Source organism: Populus trichocarpa, chromosome 1 (genome assembly GCF_000002775.5).
Source record: "Populus trichocarpa isolate Nisqually-1 chromosome 1, P.trichocarpa_v4.1, whole genome shotgun sequence".
NCBI classification, from domain to species: domain Eukaryota; kingdom Viridiplantae; phylum Streptophyta; class Magnoliopsida; order Malpighiales; family Salicaceae; genus Populus; species Populus trichocarpa.
Window position 1 is genome coordinate 7724425 of NC_037285.2, and position 20458 is coordinate 7744882.

The window sequence follows — 20458 nt, forward strand, 5'->3', positions numbered from 1 at the left end:
TTGTCGAGAACTATTTGACATTATTATTATACTCAGTCTAGCAAGCCAATCTTGAAATCTCTTAACCCGACTTCTTACTTGGCCCAGGTTTAAAATTAAATCAAGTGAGTGTTGTTCTGATGTGATTCAGTCAACTCAGAAAGTCCAAAGACAACTCAGACGACCGATAAGAAGCACGGTTTGACTTTAAAAAAATTTCAAGATGATTTTTTTTAATATTAAGACAGTGACATATTGCATCGATTTGAACTTTGCGGCTTAACCCTCCAAATCCACAATCATAGTCATGGACTCCATTGGGTTTAAGAATTTTGTTTATTAAACTATCTTTTTACTTAATTAAATAATAATAAAAATAGACGCTCATAAAATCAAATACAAAATAAATATTGGGATATTTGTTTAAGACTGTGATAACTTTATATAAAGCAAACCAAAATAATTTCTGAAGTAAAATTGAAAATCAAGTAAATACTAAATGATAACTTTTTTTTTTAAAAAAAAAAAGCCAGCTGTTTTCGCACCGCAAATTTTACAGGGTATAATTGGCAATGTAATCAATTAAAAAAAAAACTATAATTCTCATTGAATAAGAAAATTGCCTGCAACAAATAGAAATAATGAATAAAAAAATGACTACAAAAGGGTAGGAGTAAGTAATTAATAAAATGACTATAGTAATTGATAGATATATTAAAAACATGATTTTGGTAATGGTTGATATTTTTTGTTTGTTTGCCATAGATAGAATTTTGTACTTCATAACCAGTAAAGGATGAACGTTAATAGTCAGTCAATTAAAGAATTAACGTTAATAATTAGTGGTTAGCAGGGCAGGAGGGAAGTCTTATTTCCATTACATACTGAATTGGATAGCACTATGAAAATAATTGTTTTTAGCTCAATGCTTCGTAGAAACTAGAAAGTGTTCAAAACCGTGACACGTTGGACGTACAAGAACTTGCTACCACTGACACGTCACTTAATGAATATATCAGTTATATTTAATCCATGTGATAAAACCAGTATCTGATTTCTAATAATGGACCGCGATTGATATTTTGTGCCCCCAGCAACATGCAGTCATATGCTATTATTTTTAATAACGGGGGATTTCATTAAATTTGATAATAAAAGTAAAAATAAATAAAATAACCCTTTAACATAAAAAAATAAAAAACACTGTCAAACCGAAACAAAAGTCAGCCAAACAGCGACACGTGCCGAACTTTACATAAACACTCAGCACTCCACCTACAATATCCCCTCTTCAAAAACTCTACCCCATCCCCGAGGCTCTTCCCTGAAAAAGCGGGAACTCTCCCTTGCAACCACCTTGCTCTCTAAACAGCCGCCCCCACTCACCACCACAACAGCCGCCACACCATTCCCGTAGTCTCATAAACTTCTTAAGGCAAGCTTTGCGTGTAGTGAGATCCGCTCCTTTCGTTCCTCAGTTTTAGGTGCAATAAAAACTGAAATATTTTTAGAAGAAAACAGAGTAGCGGTTAAGAAGAGTCGCTTAAATCGGTTAGTGTCTTAAATATCAAAAAAGGAAAAGCTTCACTCGAATAAATCCATTACCGTTTATCCTCTGTGTGATTCTAAATTATCCGCTGCTCTTTTTTAAACTTTCTCTAGAATAATCTTTCTCCTCATTTTATTGGACAGTGACAACTCTTTTTTTTTATATATATATATATTTTGGTAATTAGTTATGGAGCAGAAGCACATAGTGTTATCGGCGTTGAGTGTAGGAGTAGGGGTGGGGGTGGGAATAGGATTGGCGTCAGGAAAAACAGTGAGTAAATGGAGAGGAGACGCATCCGACGGTATAAATTCGGAGACGATGGAGCAAGAATTGCTTAGGCAAGTTATTGATGGAAGAGATAGCGGCGTCACCTTTGATCAATTCCCTTACTACCTCAGGTCTCTCTTTCTCTCTCTCATTTGTTATCTCTTCAAAAATCAATATTTTGTGATTGCACTCGCAAACACTGAAATCTGATTAAATATATATAGTGTTATATTAAGTTTTGTTTAGAAAGTTTCATTTATCTATGGAAATATGGATCTTTTCTATAGGTTTTTTTTAAAAAAAAAATTAGTTTGGACATGGAGATTTTGAACTTGTACCATTAGCCTTACAATGCTTGATCAACAATAATTTTTTGAATTTTGATAATCAAAATTCGAGTAAATTTGTAGTTTATGTTGTTATTTACATAATTTTATTTATTTATGGAGAGCTTTTTTTTTTTTTTTTTTGGGGGGGGGGTAATTTAGAGAGTTAATAGTGGCTAAAGAAATTGAAAGTATTATTATTATTGTATGGCAGATAGTTCTTTTAAGCGTGTGTTGAGCACAACGAGGCCTCCTTGAGAATGAAAGTGCGTGAAATAATTAGTGTAGAATAATAGACATTCGTTTTGATTATCGCATAATGTTTGTAGATAAAATAAAATTGGATTCTGTTTGTGGACGGGCTGAGCAGGTCAGTGTTGGTCGTGATTTTCATGCCCTGCTTATGTTACACTTTTATCATTTAAATGATTAATGCTAATTTCGTAGAAAACGTCGGAGATCAGGAACATTTTTCTGTAAAATTAACATTAATCTTGATTTAATTCTTCGTTCAATGTGATTCTGACAATCACATGCATTTTTTTACATGTTTCTTTTGTACAGTGTTTTTAAATTTTAGCATCCTTTTTATTTTATTTTATAGTATCTTTTCAGTTTCCCAGATTCATATTACATTTCTACAAGTTGCTATTTAATTACTAATTACAGTTTAGTTAGTTGATTGATGTTAAGAAATTGCCGTACTGGGAGTTGATTCGAGTTCTTTTTTATCCTACAATTTTTCTTTGGCTTGATTTTCAATCTGCCTGTGCTTTTACGGGTTCAAACTACAAGTACAAATCTTGGTGTTATGGTGTAATAATAAATATGTAAAAATACACCCCTCTAAACTTCTGCAGCTAGGAAGAATTTTTACCTTTGGTTATTCCAATCCATACTAGTTGTGATTGTTTTATGATGATACCCACAGGGCTTTAGTTTTATTTTTTAAAAAAAAAATCTCTGTACTCTCTAATCCTGTATTGGAATTAGATGTTGAATGAAGCCCCTTCTCAAGAGCTCAAAGCATAGACAAGACTAAATAGAGAATTATACCAACATGGAAATGTTTTTTCTAAAAACAAAAAAAAAATTCTTATGTTCTTCCTCAATGTGCTTTGTGATAAGTCTCTTTATTGCTGAAACTCGCTTATAATGCTCAGTGCTACCCTGGTATCTGATTTTGCGTCTCTGGCATCTTTTCTGATGGCACAGTGAGCAGACGCGGGTATTACTAACAAGCGCTGCCTATTTCCACTTGAAGCATGCTGAAGCTTCCAAGTATACGAGGAACCTATCACCAGCAAGTCGGGCCATTTTGCTTTCAGGACCTGCAGGTTGGTTATCTGAAGTATTTTATATTTTGCTTGGTCTAAAAAACACACTCATATTCCTACGTTAACTTATGGGATCACATTTCAATTGCAACTTCTTTTTTTTTAATTCTTGAAGAGCCTTATCAACAAATGCTTGCCAAGGCTTTGGCACATTACTTTGAAGCCAAATTGCTGCTATTAGATGCGACCGACTTTTCTCTTAAGGCGAGTTTATGCTGTTGCAGTTTGTTGGTTCTTTTTTTTTTCCCTTTTTTCTCCTTCTCTTTCTTTCTTTTATTTATTTTGTGTGTACTAATATCTGAAGCGTTGGTTTTGTGCAGATACAGAGCAAATACGGTGCAAACAAAGAATCTGTAAGCTTCCCTTTGTTTATCCTAACCATCCTCTAGTTTGGCATGTGGATTTAGGTCCTTATTACGTTTTGACTTTCTATTTTTGAAATGTGAGGTTATAACTTCCTATTTTCTAAATGTGCTATCTTTATTGCAGTTGTTCAAAAGATCCAATTCAGAGACAACACTAGAGCGATTGTCTGGTTTCCTTGGATCATTTTCGATTCTTCCACAAAAGGAGGAGCCCATGCGTACGTGAAATATGACTAGGATAGGAATTACAGAATGTGTCATTGCTATTAATGAACTACAGTCAGGGAAAATCAGGGAATGTGGGGAGTGATCCATTCTTCGTTCTATCAAACTCTTTTAGGATATCATTTGTGAAATCCATCTGATTATTTCTAGGATGTTGCAGTCTGCTAAGAGCAGTATAAAGATACCTTCATGCATGATTATTCATGTTATTAGAAACTCTTACAATTGTTTTTCATTGCTAACTCAATTTCTATATGGTTTTTATGTTTCAACTTCTTCCGAAGCTCTGACCAAGTCGATGTCTTGCAGGCTCACTGTATAGGCAATCTAGTGGCGTGGATATTCCATCAAGGTAGTGTAGGATAGATTTCTTGATTGATCTTGTGGAACATGCAGCCCATTTTATTATGCTGGTTTTGTATTTTTCCCTTATGTGATGTGTGGCCTTGTCCCTGTTAGTTCAGGGGGCTAGACAGTTCTTATAATCCTCGGAAGCTAAGAAGAAATTCCTCTGCTGCAGCTAATCTAAGCAATGAAATTACACAGAGTAGTCCTGCAAATACAGGTTCTTCAGATTTTGATATTATCAACGTGTTTTCTTATTATATTGACTGTATTGACCTCTAAAGGGTGCAGTATGCAATAAAGTTTTTCATTTAAGAGTTTTATTCTCTTATGTCTGGTTATCTGCTACCATATGGTGTGAATGTCGGATGAGGTTCAGGGCATTGCTGCTACCAGAACTTGGGTTTGTTTATGGGTGCCACGCCACAGAAGCATTTTTTTTCTGATATTCAGTTGACTTTGCATTTCAATTTATGCATAGTGGACTGTATGTTCATTTCTTTCCTTTTTGTTTTTTATAATCATATTTATTTTAAAAGTAGCGTAGTCTAGATGCTAATTTACCATTTCTTTCACACGCTTACATGTCATGAACGTGGAGGTGATGTGCTACCAGGAGCTGTTGGGAATTTTTTTATGCAGGATTACATATACTTACAGTTTTACAGCATCTTTATAATTTAATTGAGCAGCAACTAATATTTCTGCTTCTTATAATTCTTCACATTTTTCTTAAAGCTCCTTTGAAGCGTACAAGCAGTTGGTCTTTTGATGAGAAGCTTCTTATACAGTCTCTTTACAAGGTATTGGCATTTTGGATTATCAGTATTTCACAGCAATATTGTGCTTCTATGTATTTTATGAATATTTATTGCAAATATTGGAGATTAGTTTGGTATACGACACTACTCACTCCAAGTAGAACTTTATGGGCCTTTCAATTTTTGTCACACATGCAGGTTCTGGTTCATGTGTCTAAAACTAGTCCCATTGTGTTGTACCTGAGGGATGCAGAGAAGATCTTATTCAGATCAAAGAGGACGTACAATTTGTTTCAGAAGATGTTCAATAAACTGTCTGGATCGGTACTGATCCTTGGTTCACGAGTTTTAGATCTGAGTAATGACTCCAGAGAGGTCGATGAGGGGCTTACTGCTCTTTTCCCGTACAACATTGAAATCAAGCCTCCTGGAGACGAAACTCATCTAGTCAGCTGGAAAAATAAGCTAGAGGAGGATATGAAGATGATCCAAGTTCGCGATAATAGAAATCACATCATGGAAGTACTCTCAGCGAATGATCTGGATTGTGATGATCTGGATTCAGTCTGTGTGGCAGACACAATGGCTCTCAGTAATTACATAGAAGAGATTGTGGTGTCTGCAATTTCTTACCATTTAATGAACAAGTATCCTGAATACAGAAATGGAAAACTTGTTGTGTCATCCAAAAGGTAAGCTATACAATTATATTGGTGTTCTTGCATTTGAAGTGTTATTCATTTATTCACTGTATTAGCTATGAAACAGTTTATCGCATGGATTGAGTATATTCCAGGAGAGCAAGTCCATGGGCAAAGATTCATTGAAAGTGGAAGCTCAGGCAGAAACATCCAAGGTTTTATACACTCGTCTGTGATTCAACATGAATTTTTTTTTTTTTTAAAAAAAAAGAGTACCGATGCTTGCTCTGCTTCTTGTGAATAATTATAGGAAGCAGGAGGGAATGAGACTGTTGCTGTGAAACCAGAAACAAAAGCTGAAGGTGTAAATCCAGAAAATAAAAGTGAAGTAGAGAAAAAGGCTTCAGGGGTTAAGGCAGTTGGTGAAAATTCCTTACCAGCATCAAAAGCTCCGGTATGCTTTCATTGGTGACCGAGTAGTATCACCTATCTGATGTATGTGCATCTGCAATCATATGAACATTGATTTCCACAATTTTGGATAATGTATAAACCCTGAAAATTTTATATGGTGTACCCCCTTGGTTTCAGGATGGACTTCTTCACTCTGTTTTATATCTGCAGCTCTGTCATTCTCCCTTTTTTTTTACTACTTAAATATCAATCTGATTTCAGGAAGTTCCTCCTGACAATGAATTTGAAAAACGCATAAGGCCAGAGGTGATACCTCCGAATGAGATTAATGTAACTTTTTCCGACATTGGTGCCTTGGAAGAGACCAAAGAATCGCTTCAGGAACTAGTGATGCTTCCTCTTCGTAGACCAGACCTCTTTAAAGGAGGGCTGCTAAAGCCTTGCAGGGGAATTTTGCTGTTTGGCCCTCCTGGAACTGGGAAGACAATGCTTGCAAAAGCTATTGCTAAAGAAGCTGGAGCCAGCTTCATCAATGTATCTATGTCAACCATTACTTCCAAATGGTTTGGTGAAGATGAGAAGAATGTCCGAGCTTTGTTCACACTGGCAGCAAAGGTTTCCCCAACTATTATATTTGTAGATGAGGTGGATAGCATGCTTGGGCAGAGAAGTAGAGCTGGGGAGCATGAAGCGATGAGGAAGATAAAGAATGAGTTCATGACTCATTGGGATGGGCTTTTGACAAATCAGGGTGAGCGCATACTTGTGCTCGCTGCTACCAACCGGCCATTTGACCTTGATGAAGCAATTATTAGGCGTTTTGAGCGGAGGTGGTTATCCTTATTTATAGTTTATATCCCTGTCATTCCTTGTGCCTTTAGTGATTCAATCTGCATTTGTTTGTATTTGCACTTTTGCCTTCTTTTAGAGAAGGAGAGTTGATAGTCTTCAACTGGAGTACTACTTTTCTTGTTCTCATATCATAGTATTCTGAATTATAAGATTTATAAAACAGACTAAATACAATGTTAAGATTATCTGATGCAAAACTCACAACACAGCTTAATAATTGTCCGTGCTGACTGTAAATTGTTAACATCATATGCAGAATTATGGTGGGGCTTCCTTCTGCGGAGCACAGGGAAAGGATTTTGAAAACTCTCTTGGGAAAAGAAAAGATGGAAGGACTAGATTTTAAGGAGCTTGCTACTATGACAGAAGGATATTCAGGAAGCGATCTTAAGGTGTGTATTGCTTACAGTCTTTTTGGTTTCGGATGCATCATTGGGTCTTTATTGACTGTGTTATGGCTATTTGAAACAGAACTTGTGCACTACAGCTGCCTATCGGCCTGTCAGGGAGTTGATACAACAAGAAAGATTAAAGGATTTGGCAAGTGTTTCTTCTTCCGTTTATTTAATTTTTCTAATGCATCTTGAAACGAAAATTTTCTGACCAACCATACTTTTAAAAGAATGCTGAAGAGTAACTTCAAATTTCTTTTCTTTCCGAACCTTGGTTTATTTGCAGGTGAAAAAACAAAGAGCTGAAGCAGCACAAAAATTAGGAGAAGCTACTGATACAAAAGAAGTAAAAAAAGAGAGAGTCATCACCCTTAGACCACTAAATATGGAAGACTTTAAGCTTGCAAAGAATCAGGTAAAATCGCTTTCTTTCTGTATCTTGAGCACACAGAAAGAAACAGCACAAGAATGATTCTAGGTTGAAAGACAAGGGAAAAGGAAGAGAGAGAGAAGCTATAATCTTTTAGCAACAGCTTAAATGATATAGGTTGCATTATGGATCAAGTTAAAAGAAACAACAGTTTTTTTCCTCTCTGTTTGTGCTATAGTTGTTTGGTGCTTCCAAACACCTTCTTGGGTCATATTTCATCTGAAGTTTTTGGTTGTGATAAAACTGAGTTAATCAAAGGTTGGTTTAGAGTGATGCTTAAGGGATAGTTTGACAATGTTTCACTCCATTGCTTACTGCTTGTTCCTTTTTTAAAGTACCTTATTTAAGTAGAGTCATTCGTAAATCTCTCTTGGTGATGCAGGTTGCCGCTAGCTTTGCTGCAGAAGGAGCTTCAATGAACGAGTTGCAGCAGTGGAATGAATTGTACGGGGAAGGAGGTTCAAGGAAAAAACAGCAGTTGACCTACTTCTTATGAGATGAAACTAGAACCCACAACCAAGGAAAGCTCGTCTCTTCACTGATGGATTGCTAAAGCTTCTTCTTTGCCCTCAAGGTTCTCTTCTCAGCCCTCAACTAAATTGAACAGATGAACAGAGATAGGTTGAGCAAATGCGAAAAAGAAAATGATGGGAAAAACTTTCAACTTTCTGGTTAACCTGACCTTCATGTAATGTCGTATTACCTACCTATATTTGGTGTGTTTATAATGCTTCAGATTAACAGACCCTAGGAATAAGAGCGCAACTTGACACTTGACTGTGTTGTTTTCGGCCATGCTGCCTGATGAAAATGAAACGGTAGTCATGTTGATGAAATTTTCATCTCATGTTGTTTCTGGGTAGTGCTTTTAAGTTCATCTTAGCACATTGAAAATTGGCATGAAGCAGCTTCTGCTCGTCAATTGTATCTGGCTACTTGCTCCACGTTGTAACATGGGAATCCTCACCGTCCTGAATCTGTGGCGAGGTAGCCCATTTCTCATCTGTTGTAATGAAGTTAAATTTTACTTTTAGCAGGTTGTGCTTGCTGCTGTTGTTTTTATTTTATTTTTTTGGCAAAGAGCTCAGAGGTGCTCCTCAGCTCTTTGGAAGGATTCTTTTCATCAGCTGCATCCATCTCTTTCTAAGCTCTTTGGAAGGAATTTTTTTTTTTTTTTTTGGTATGTTTTTAGTGGTTATTTTTTAAAATATATTTTTGTTTAAAAATATATTAAAATAATATTTTTTTATTTTATTAAAATTATTTTTGATATTATCAAGTCGATTAGAAAATAATAAAAAAAATTAATTTAAAATAAAAAAATAAAAATAAAATATTTTTTAAAAAATTATTTTTAAAATATAAAAATAAATACATCTAAATCTGTACCAGTATTCATCAGTATCCAAATCAATACAAATTTACTTCTCACAGCCTTTTCTTAGATTAGAGGAGTAACTCTGTTATAGAAAAAAATTAGAATTATATAAGTCTTGTATAATTTTTTTTTTCTTTGGAATTTTCTCCTAAGATTTCTTCTCCCCCTCATTTTAAGAATCAAACAACACAGTGATAAACGTGTGCCTGGTAAGATACTTCTTTGCTCAAGATGCAGCTTCCGTAAAGTAGCTCAAGACTATAAAGGTGGCACGTGATATATTATTACAGGTTGGGTTAAATTTTTCTTGACATAAAATAATATTTAGACAACAATTTAGGTTAATTTTACAAATACACGATGTGAGATATAAAATCAAAATAACTAGTATAATTAGCATAATTAAAATTAAAAAAAATTATAAAACACAATACTTTAATGTTAAAAAATAAAAAAAAAATTAGTTTAAAAAAGGTTGAAAACGAATCATCATTAAAAAAATTATATTTTTTTTTAACAAAAAAGACATGATAAAAAAACCAAAATTAAATAAAAATATTAAAAAACCAAAGACAACCCTAGTTAATTAGACTAACCCGTACTCGGGATAACCCTACAAGAAAAATAATGAAAAATTTACAAAGCTTAAAGGCCTATAATTTAATGTCAAAAGATGAAATTAAGTAAAAAATAATTTTTTTAAAAAAGTATTGAAGAAAAACAAATATGAGTTAACCCGAGTTAACTCGATTAACCTGTTAATCGGGATATGAGATCAAGATAACCCCACACAAAAAAAAAAAACAAATAAAGAAGCTTAAGCTCGAATAAACCAATTTCGAATGATGAATTAAAAACAAATTAATTTTTAATAAAAAAACTAAAATAACTAAACTTAAATCGAGTTCGAGTTATGAAATTATGATTACTTTATAAAAAAACACAAACATGCATCACCAACTAAAATTTCCAATCATAAAAAAAATAGCATTAAAAACCAATGAGGATCATATGGTATAAAACTAAATAAAATAAAATAATTAGGGAATAAATTAAAAAATAAAATAATTTAAAAAAATGATAAAAAAAATACAATAAAAAATAGACTAAAATTGAATAAAAAAATTAAATGATAAAATATTGAGAAACAAAATTTAAAAAAAGATAAGAAAATAATAATTAAAAAAATAAAAACTAAAATTAGATAAAAGAGTAGAAATTAAAAACAAAATCAAGAAAATAATAAAAATACAATTAAAATAATGAGAGTTAAATTCAATAAAAAAAAATAGAACACGGAGAGATGAAATTAAAAAAAAAAAAACCTTTAAAAGACATTAAAAGCTAAGTAAATTGAAACAGCAATATGGTCACCTCACGGTCCAAAAAAATATAATAAAAACAAAGAAGCCACTTTTTTTTTTTTTTTAGAATGTGCGAGTAATTTCACTATATAAAAAATATTGAAAAGACATAAACAACCCTAAACTATAATTTTTTTTTCTGCTTTTAAAGGCAATAAAATAACTTCATTGTTCTTCCGCATACATCCAGGACAGGCACAGGGAGAAACGATCCACGATCCTCAATGCGGAAATACAATTCATGTACGGCATAAAAAACCAAGACCAATTTCAGAAAAGAAAGAAGAATAAAAACCCAATAGACAAGCATCTAATTAAATATGTAATATAACAACAGCCACAAGACCACTCACAGAAGATAAGACACATGGAAATGCTGCCCATATATGTAGCGAAACAACTATACGAGTCCCGTATTCATCCATTTTTGAACCCAGTAACCTAATTAGAGGGGGTGAAAAAAAGAGAGAGGAGGATTCTAAGCAATACTGGGTAAAAGTTTTACTTCACAAAAAAAACACAGCTAGCAAATTTGTGTCAGAACTTATCAGCCACGGGAAAACCCTCTAATCCCTTTTCTTATCCTTCAATGGCCCCCTAGGAATCTTACTTAGAACCTTGGCATCGAAAACTGCATATTGCTTCTTGATCTCAATCATTGCCTTCTCCGCAAATGCATCTACCTGATCCTCATACTTCTCATAGAAGACAGGTACAGTGTGGAGCAATACAAAAGCTGTTTGGGAAACAATGAAAATCCACATCATGAGCTCAAAGTAAACACTCATAAAAACATCTAAACAGTAATAGCTAGTTCATTACCAATGTAGAACAAGGTCACAAAGTTGCACCAGCTCCCAACAATGGACAAGACCCATAAGCCAGCAATAACCTGATTAAACATAATGATGGTTAACAAATGGCACCTACAACTTTAGGCCATGTAACATCAGAGGAGAAAGAATAAGATACACAGTTAGTAATGCAGAGCCACATATCTTCAGCAGTCATGCCACAACATAATAGCTCACACAGGATCGCTGTCATGTTTTCCATATATACATAACAAGTGTCATAATTTGCACCCAGAGTCAATATGCCCATGAGATCACTAAGGGTCTCCTAACTCCTGGGAAAAACATCTAATATAGAAGTATTTTGGGTAGAAGGCACATGCAATTCAAAAATGATTATACCTACGGTTCAGCAACACCCTTGCATTGAAACAACAATACAGATACAAGTTATGATAATGCATTGTTGAAGCACGATACAGATACATGTTATGATAATGCATTGTTGGAGCAATCAAATCAACTTACAGTGAGGAAATTCTTCAGATCCCTTCCTGATGCAATATCCCGCAGGACAGAAAAACCCTGATTGATCTCAATCCTAAGTGCGGCTGCAGTCTGTAGAACTGGTTCCTCTGGAATACAAACTTCTGGGATGCGTGGTGGGGACCTAAAGAGGGGGGAAAAGGGCATTAGAAACATAAAAATTTACAAAGTTGAAAAATCTAATATGCCGGGACTGAAAACTTACTTGTTGATGAAGGTGGAGGCATTAGACCACAAGAACAGTAATGCAAGAGCAAGGATCAAGCAGTGGCAAACCAAAGTGACAAGATTGTATTCAAGCAATTCAAACAGAACCCATATAGCAGTTGCGCCACCAAGCACTCCTGCTGATATCTTCTTGTTCCTCCATAGGAAAACATCGGCAGCTATTTCACAATTACCAATTGCACATATCAGACACACAGAATGACACTCCAAGTTTCCCCTCAGGGGGAATGGGTAATTCATTCAAGAAAAGTAATCTATTATGTCATTATAGCAGGACACTAGATCCCAATTCAAATACAAAGCTTGATTCATTACCTATTAAAAGAATTTAAAGAGCTAGAAGCTAATTAATTGAGTCATTATTAAGTATTTATACATTTGAGAAGTTCTTCTAGCCATAACTTCTTTAAGCCCACAAAGGAAATCTAAGTTAACCCTTCTAATATAATTATTTGAAGTGTTTAACATTTGAGAAGTTCTTCCTAACCATAACTTCTTTAAGCCCGCAAAGGAAATCTAAATTAACCCTTCTAATATAATTATTCAGCTTCTTTTTACTTTGAAAAGAACGACAAGGCAGGTGGGATTTCACATCAAGCTATAAAGTTAAGCTTTTTTAGAACCTAAGACTTTATCAGAACCAATCACATCAACAATGTTAACCACCACTGGAATAGATTCCCTACCTTTTATCCTCTTAACATTCACTGCTAAATTATCAAAATCACACAGAGACAGATCTATTAAAACACACAGAGCAAGATCTGGATCTTTAAAACAATAACTACCATAAAGGGAAATCACAATTTGATACCATTCAGGAAAAAAAAAAAAAAAAAAACCGATTTTAGCTCATGTTTAATTTCTAATAAATCAAACACTATAAAAGAATCAAATTTCTAATAAATCAAAAACTATAAAAGAATCAAATACAAAATTTATTACCCTCATAATCAAACACACCACACAACAAACTTACACTTAAACACACTAAACAGCAAAAAACAAATTCATAAAAAATGGAAAAACAAATCATACTAAAAACACCACAAAGAGCACATATTTTAGGTACCTGTTCGATTACTAACAAATCAACCATACAACCACACTCACAAAACACCAAAATATCAAGTTTTCTTTTTTTATCAATAACAAAAATTGTTATCACAACAAAATCACACTGAACTGCGAAAAAATCATCAACAAGAAGAAAAATAATGAGTGAAAAGAAAAAAAAAAGCACAGTTATTTTCCTATACTAGTAACCAAGCGGGTTGTACACAAGCATCACAATAAAAAAAAAATATTAATATTATGAAACAAGGAAGCATACGTTTGCCGCCACCGAGAACCTTGTGTACAGGCTTTTCACGGCCAAAAAGGCGATAAATCTTAGATTTGAGGGAATCGGGATTAGATTTCGATTTCTCGTGATCGGAATCAGAAACCGATGATGAATCATGGCCGTGGGTCTTCTCCGATATCTTCTCCGTCACCGATTCAACCACTGAATCGTCCTTATCATGCTCTGCCATCTTTCAAACCCTAACCAAAACCCTAATACGCTACCGTTTCGGAGCAGAAAACGAAGCTTCTTGGCGTTTGGAGTATCTTTCGTAACGTAAGCTGTCGAGCAAGTGTTGTTTATGTAGTGGTTTTCTTAGATTTAATATAAACCGTTGGATTGTCATGATTGATCGTGCCCGTTGATAGGTTTTGGAGGAGACGGATGGACAGGTGGAAAGAGATAAATGAATGGGTCCGTTTTTTATAGAGCCGAGGACTAACGACCATTAGATTTGACGGTAAGGAAACGTTAGGTTGGTCGTTAAGATTTGTACAAGTGTGGACAAGAGGGTGGTCGGTACTTGGAAGTTTTTAAAATGAGAGTGCGGCCAGGAAGTCATAGGTGTTGATAGAATATAATGGTGATGTTGACACGTAGTGGAACCGCGAGATACACATTAATTTCTTAATATATTCCTCCTCCTCCTCCTCAATTTCTTAATATATTCTAATACAAATGCTATTAAATCTCATTCTCACTACATTTAAATATCTTCATATCCTATAAAAACTATCTTATAAGATATAGAGGTATTAAAACTTTAATTGTATCGTCTACTTTAATAAGAGAGTTTGTTATGAAAAAATCATCCTTATAAATCTTGAGAATTAAGTAAAAACTTTTGGTATTGACGAGGGAATTTCATCAAGAAAAAAATCATGAAGATAACATATCTTTAAGTGAAAAAAAATATTGAAGAAAGAATTTATTAAAGTGGTGTAAAAAGCTTGGTGTAGATTCATTAAGTGAAACTGTACTCTGAAATCTTAACAAGTTAAGGAATAGAATACTCAAGTACAATTTAGTATTCGAGGTGTGGATGTAGGTGTAGGTGTTAGGTTGGTTGTCATTAATGTGCAACAAATGGACAGCACTGTCCATTGACAAATGCAAGCAACCGTTAATGGACGGCATCGTCCATTAATGCAACCACCATTGTTGAAAATGAGATGGAGCTGGTGGCACCATTTTTGTCTATAAATAGGCACAAAGAGAGCCAGGAGAGAGAGACAGAGCTGCAGAGAAGGGCTGCCATTGTAGTAGCTACAAGTGCAGCAACGTGATGAAGTGAGTGCAGTACAGAAAAAAAGAGAACAATAGAGAAAGAGGAGTAGCTGCCAAGGGCAGCAACCCTGCTGCCATGTGCAGTAATGTGTGAGAGCAATGGGAGTAGAGTTTGAGTGAAGTGATCCTCCTCCTCCATGTATTTGTATTGTATCATTTCTCTGTCTCTAATAATACAGAACTCTCCCGTGGATGTAGGTGATTTGCCGAACCACGTTAAATATTGTGTCTCAGTGTGCTAAGCTTTCAATGAGCAACTATCAGAACATCACCGGTTCGGGCGAAATTCCCAACAGTAGGTTTGTCAGGTCACGTTAAGAATGAGTTTGCAATTTCTCTTTTCTTATATCTTTAGTTTAAGTACTTTGATTATGGTTATTGTGTTATTTAAAGTAATTTGTATTCATTGTAGAATTTAGTAACATACCTAATTCACCCCCTATTAGGTGTTTAGTTGTTTAATCCTTAAACAACACATTGTCCCTTCATTCTGGACAATGTCCTACCATGAAAAAGAGTTCACCAAGACAATTCTAACAGCACTGTGAAAATACTGCGCGACGAGAGAATGCACGCGCCACAAGTACAACGATCGAGAAAACAAACCAAACAAAATATCATAAAATGAGCATCTCATATTTACATTTAAGAAATTAACTAATAAAGAATGACAAATTAAAAAACTAAAAAAAAACCAGGTCATTTTTAAAATAAGTGAAGAATCATGTAGAATGCAAATAAAAAATAATAATGGAGCCGAATCTCCAATTAAATTAAATGTTAAAAGATAAAACTGAAAAAATAAGATTTTTAAAAAAGCAAACATGTGCAAAATTTTGAAATTAAGTTAATCTTCTATATTTAGAACATGTAAAATTCTAGACTTGAGTTCAATCAAGAAACTCAATTTTCAATTAATTTAATATTAAATAGTGAAATAAAAAAAATATCAAATTAAAAAATTTACCAAAGTAAGAAAATAGCAATAAAAAAAACGATGATAGACTAATATGAAAAAAAAATGATGAAATCGTAAAAAAACAATTTTAAAAATCATTTCAAATGAAATAAATAGTTATTATAGAATGAGCATCAAATCTAACAAATAAAAAAAAATAAAGGAGGAAATTGAAAACAAATTTGAATTCTATAAATTAATTAATATAAAAAATAATAATTAAAAAAACATAAATTAAATCTGAAGGAAAAAAAAACAAATTTAAGAGTTGTTGTGGAAATTTAAAAGGTTAAGCGTGGAAATCAAGGGAAGAATTAAGTTACATGCATCATATCTAAGGATGGGGATCCCACTATGACTATTCAAAAAATACCAAGAAAGATAATTTTTTTGTTGTCCTACGTTATTATACATGTTGCTTGAATACAATGAAGTGGCTTACTCGATTGCATGTGTAACGTTGCTTCCAATCACTTTTTATTTTTATTTTTATATTTAATAAAATATCAAATTTCACCACTTTCTATATTGTAATAACAAAAAACGTTAGGATGAAAGTACAAAAAAACACTAGCGTCCAATTAAATAAATTCAATTATTTAATTGTGCTTTTAAAAAATAAAAAAAATATACCCTAGAAGCTAGTCGATTAAATTTTACTTTTAACAGCAATAATGTTATTTTAGTATATAAAAATACCGACTTGTGTTGATTATTTTTATAATAACCAATGAATCCTATATATATATATATATATATATATATATATCTTACACGGTAAGCTTTCTGAGAAGGGCAGAATTATGAGTTCACTATTTTAATCCACGAGACACCAACTCCTCGGCTATAGTTCATCTCCCACGGTTCTTTTAACTGTAGAAAGTGTTTTTACAAACCAAAACCAAGTTTCCTTTTCATTAATATTTTTAATAGACTATTAGCATGAAAGACCCGTATCAATATATTTATATATATAAAAAAATTATGAAGTTAATCCAAACATAGAGAACGACGTCGACGAAGACGATTACGATAATATAATTAATTTTACCTTACATAAGTAAGTAGAATTATCTACTTATAACTTGTCTGTCTATGTATAAGTAAAACCTTTAATATTCTGTCCCTTTCGAGAATGCAAAATCTTGATTATTAAGCTAAGAAGAAGAAGAAGAAGAAGAAGGGAGAAAACAGGGTTAAGATACATGCAGTCCTCCGTTATACTTCACGGTTCAGGAGCCTATGACTATGAGACCGACACTTGAAATCAATAAATGTAGATTATAAAATCACCGATAGTTTGGTGTGTTTGAATACGTGGAATTAGTTTTTTTTTTAAAGTATTTTTAGTTTGAAGATGTATTGAAATAATATTTTTTATTTTAAAATATATTAAAAAGATTGAAAACACAAGATAAAAGGTAAAAACAATTCTTTTAAAAAATATATTTTTAAAATAAAAAACAAACAAAATAACTACTCCATTGATATAACGATTGCACATGTGATATGAGCCGGTGGAAGTGATGTGTGTAAGCTACAGATGTCTTTTCTATCATTCTAACGGGAGGGAAATAAAATGGGTAATTAACTTTTAATTGAAAAATCCCCAAGAAGGTTGAGTTTTATTGAAAACGATTGTGATAATTGATGCTTGCCAATTCTAGATCAAGCGTCACGTTGATTTATGTGGCCATGCCATGCCTCGCAGAAGAACACGACGTACCAGATCAGGCACGTGCTAAGCACCGAGGATGTGAACACCACAGACCCCATGCCCTTTCCAAACAAACACAAGAAGATAATTCTCAAAGAACAGAGTTGTTTGAGATCTGATCATCTAGATTGAAGGCGGGGAGACGGGACAATGGCATGAGGATGAAAAAAGAATCAAGATTGTGCTCATGGATTAGCTATTTGATTTAATCGTGGCAATAATTCACACGACCCTACATCCAGCTTCCAAGGCAATAGAAGCATCCATCAAAAAGACATACACGTTGGAGATCCAAAGCAGGGGGCAGAAGACAGCTATTTCCGGGTGTTTGAAAATAGAAACCGTCTTTTTTAAAAATTTAATATTTTTTTAAAAATAATTTTTATATATTTTTAAATTATTTTAATGGTTTAATATTAAAAAAAATTAAAAAAAATATTAATTTAATATATTTTCAAATAAAAAATATATTAAATCACAACAACCGCCACCATCCAGAAATATTAATGGCAATTTGGAGTTCAATTCCACGGAGGTCTGTAGTCAATTCTAAAAAGTAAAAACTCACCCACTGAACCACCAGTCCACCATTTTAATGCCTTTTTTTTTTTTTTTCCTAGTCGATGGGCCGATCTATTAATGCCTGTGTGTGAACCAAGATTATCAGGAGGGATTCTTACACACAAACGGCTCGTTGGGTCCTTCACTCCTAATCCATATCTAACAACTAACAAGTCCATTAGATTCTCTACAGCGAAAGAACTAAAAGCGCTACCTCTTCCCCGGCCCAGCCCAAGTTCAGGCTCCGCCGTGTTTCATTTAGTTGACGAAAACACCAATAAATTAAATTAATTTTAGATGAAACTTTTCATTCTCTTTCCCTAGGCATTTCAGCAATCAAACAGAAAACTATTCATGAGGAAAAAAAAGATGGATTGTAAACTCAAGATAAACATTACAAAGAATCCAGAAGAAACAGTATGCATTCATCACTGATTTGATAGACTGAATTCAAGAAGAAGAAGAAGAAGAAGAAGAAAGAGAGAAATGGTGAGGCATCACCTTACCTTATTCTTGCCATGAAACAGAGAGTAATGTAGAAGAACCGAGAATATCTTCTTTGGAAATTCTTCATGTCCTTTGAGCTTCATTGCCGACTGGACTTCAATGTTTCGTTGACTCCAGGAATTTTATTGTGGATTTTATTTTTTTGTTTGACAGTTTTAACCCTGGTCAATTATCTTAAGTTCAAGATACAAAGCCGTGACTTCTCAAAACGGATGGAGCATTTGCGGTATTTGGTTTGTTGGACAGTTGGCTCTAGTGGGAAAACAGAACATTTGGAACGAATATGCTATGCGCGTTAGGTACCAATATATATCTGGTGTCGAGACTTGAGTTACGACGACGTTTCTCTAGATTTTTGCGAACCTGTCATCCCTCATTACAGTTTACTATAATTGTTCATATATATAATTAACCAACTATTATTTTAAACGTTTGATTAACAAGTTTATATCGTAGCTAATTGGTTGAAGGCACAGGACATGAGTAGATGTTGTGGGTTTGAATCCCAATGAAGGCAATTAAATCTTTTTAAAAGACCTCTTTATTTTTTTTATTTTTTTTAAAGGGTAGAAACCTTATAAAATATATATATATAAATGTCCAGGCGTGTAAGCTTTCATCAATCCCACTCATAAAGCATTTTTAGCAAGTCCATGACTTTTTTTTATTGGCTATTTAAGTTTTTTGATAATTTTTTTTATATAAATGTTAATGGTTGAATTATGAATAGACTTTCCATATTATTTCTTATATTATCATCCATTTCCTCAATTTTTCTTACTTCAACCCGTTTTCTTTCAATTTTATTATCGCTCAACAACTTGAAGTAGTTAGGCTCCAACTTGACCCTAAATGGATGCAATTGGCTAAAAAAAAGAAGTTTGAGAATTGAAATGAAAAAAAAAATAGCATAGTGAGTCCACATTGTAAGAGTGTGAATAATGTTTTTGGCTACAATGATTTTGTCACAACTTCTAGAGTTTCTCTATTTTTCATTAAAATCCTACCACTCTCTTTAACCTTTCTTAGACGAGAGTCCTAAAAATAAAAAAAATAAAATTTTGGATTAAAATTATATTTTTGAAAATTTAAATGACCAAATAATTTATAACTTGAAAAGTATGAGGAGCACAATGAAGTTTCATGTTATTTTTTAAATTGCCATCCATTTCATCTTTTTTTTTTTCACTTCAATCCCTTTTTTTGCCGTCACTTAACAAACTTGAAGCGATGGCTTTAATTTAGCTCCAAAAGGATGCAATTAGCCAAAAATAAAACTCAAGGACTAAGATGTAATAAGAGAGAAAAATTGGTACAGTAAGTCTACATTGTAAGGGTGTTAATAATGTTTTTGGCTACAGTGACTTTGGAGTTTCTTATAGTACTAAAAGGTGTGGCTAAATCACTGTAACCATACTCACAAAATATTATTCACTATAATATTGTTTTGTGTTTTTTATCGTCAATTTCACATTTGAACAATCCAGCCTTTATTTTTTTTATTTTAATTTTTTTATTTAATATTAATTGTTTTGAAAATTATGTCTCGCAATGTTTTTTTGAATTTTTTTTATCAGGTTATATATTAGTCTCATGTATTTTTTTTTATTTCAACCTTTAACATTAAATCTATTAGAAGTTGGGCTAACTATTCATTTTTTAGGTTCTTTTTTAATTAGGCTTTATATTTTTTTTATTTGCTCTTTATGAGGTTATCTCAATCACATGTCCAAACTCACAAGTGAGCTTTTACTTTTTGAACCCATTTTAAAAAAAACTAAAAAAAAATAAAAAATAGAATTGGACTTGGTTTGTTTTTAAGTCCTTTTTTAATTAAATATATTTTTTTTTAATTTCGCCCACCAACAACTCAATCTTCTTCTTTAT

General features: G+C 33.2%; 2 protein-coding genes across 2 annotated transcripts; one reads left to right on the plus strand and one right to left on the minus strand.

Moving 5' to 3' along the window:
* Nucleotides 1–1264: 1264 nt before the first annotated feature.
* LOC7472734 (cell division control protein 48 homolog C) lies at nt 1265–8919 on the plus strand. The gene is made up of 17 exons (XM_024583964.2): nt 1265–1530; nt 1716–1929; nt 3340–3461; nt 3577–3665; nt 3782–3814; nt 3951–4044; nt 4361–4403; nt 4516–4616; nt 5135–5199; nt 5356–5849; nt 5926–6013; nt 6109–6252; nt 6474–7042; nt 7321–7456; nt 7536–7604; nt 7743–7871; nt 8269–8919. The coding sequence occupies exons 2-17, from the start codon at nt 1718–1720 to the stop codon at nt 8380–8382; spliced, it is 2502 nt and encodes an 833-aa protein (XP_024439732.1). The 5' UTR covers nt 1265–1530; nt 1716–1717; the 3' UTR covers nt 8383–8919.
* A 1997-nt stretch (nt 8920–10916) lies between these two features.
* Nucleotides 10917–13890, minus strand: LOC7472736 (reticulon-like protein B2). The gene is made up of 5 exons (XM_002299468.3): nt 13530–13890; nt 12174–12354; nt 11951–12092; nt 11451–11520; nt 10917–11364 (listed from the first exon to the last, which is right to left on the minus strand). Exons 1-5 carry the CDS (start codon nt 13729–13731, stop codon nt 11195–11197), a joined length of 765 nt encoding a protein of 254 aa, XP_002299504.1. The 5' UTR covers nt 13732–13890; the 3' UTR covers nt 10917–11194.
* Between the last annotated feature and the right edge of the window lie 6568 nt (nt 13891–20458).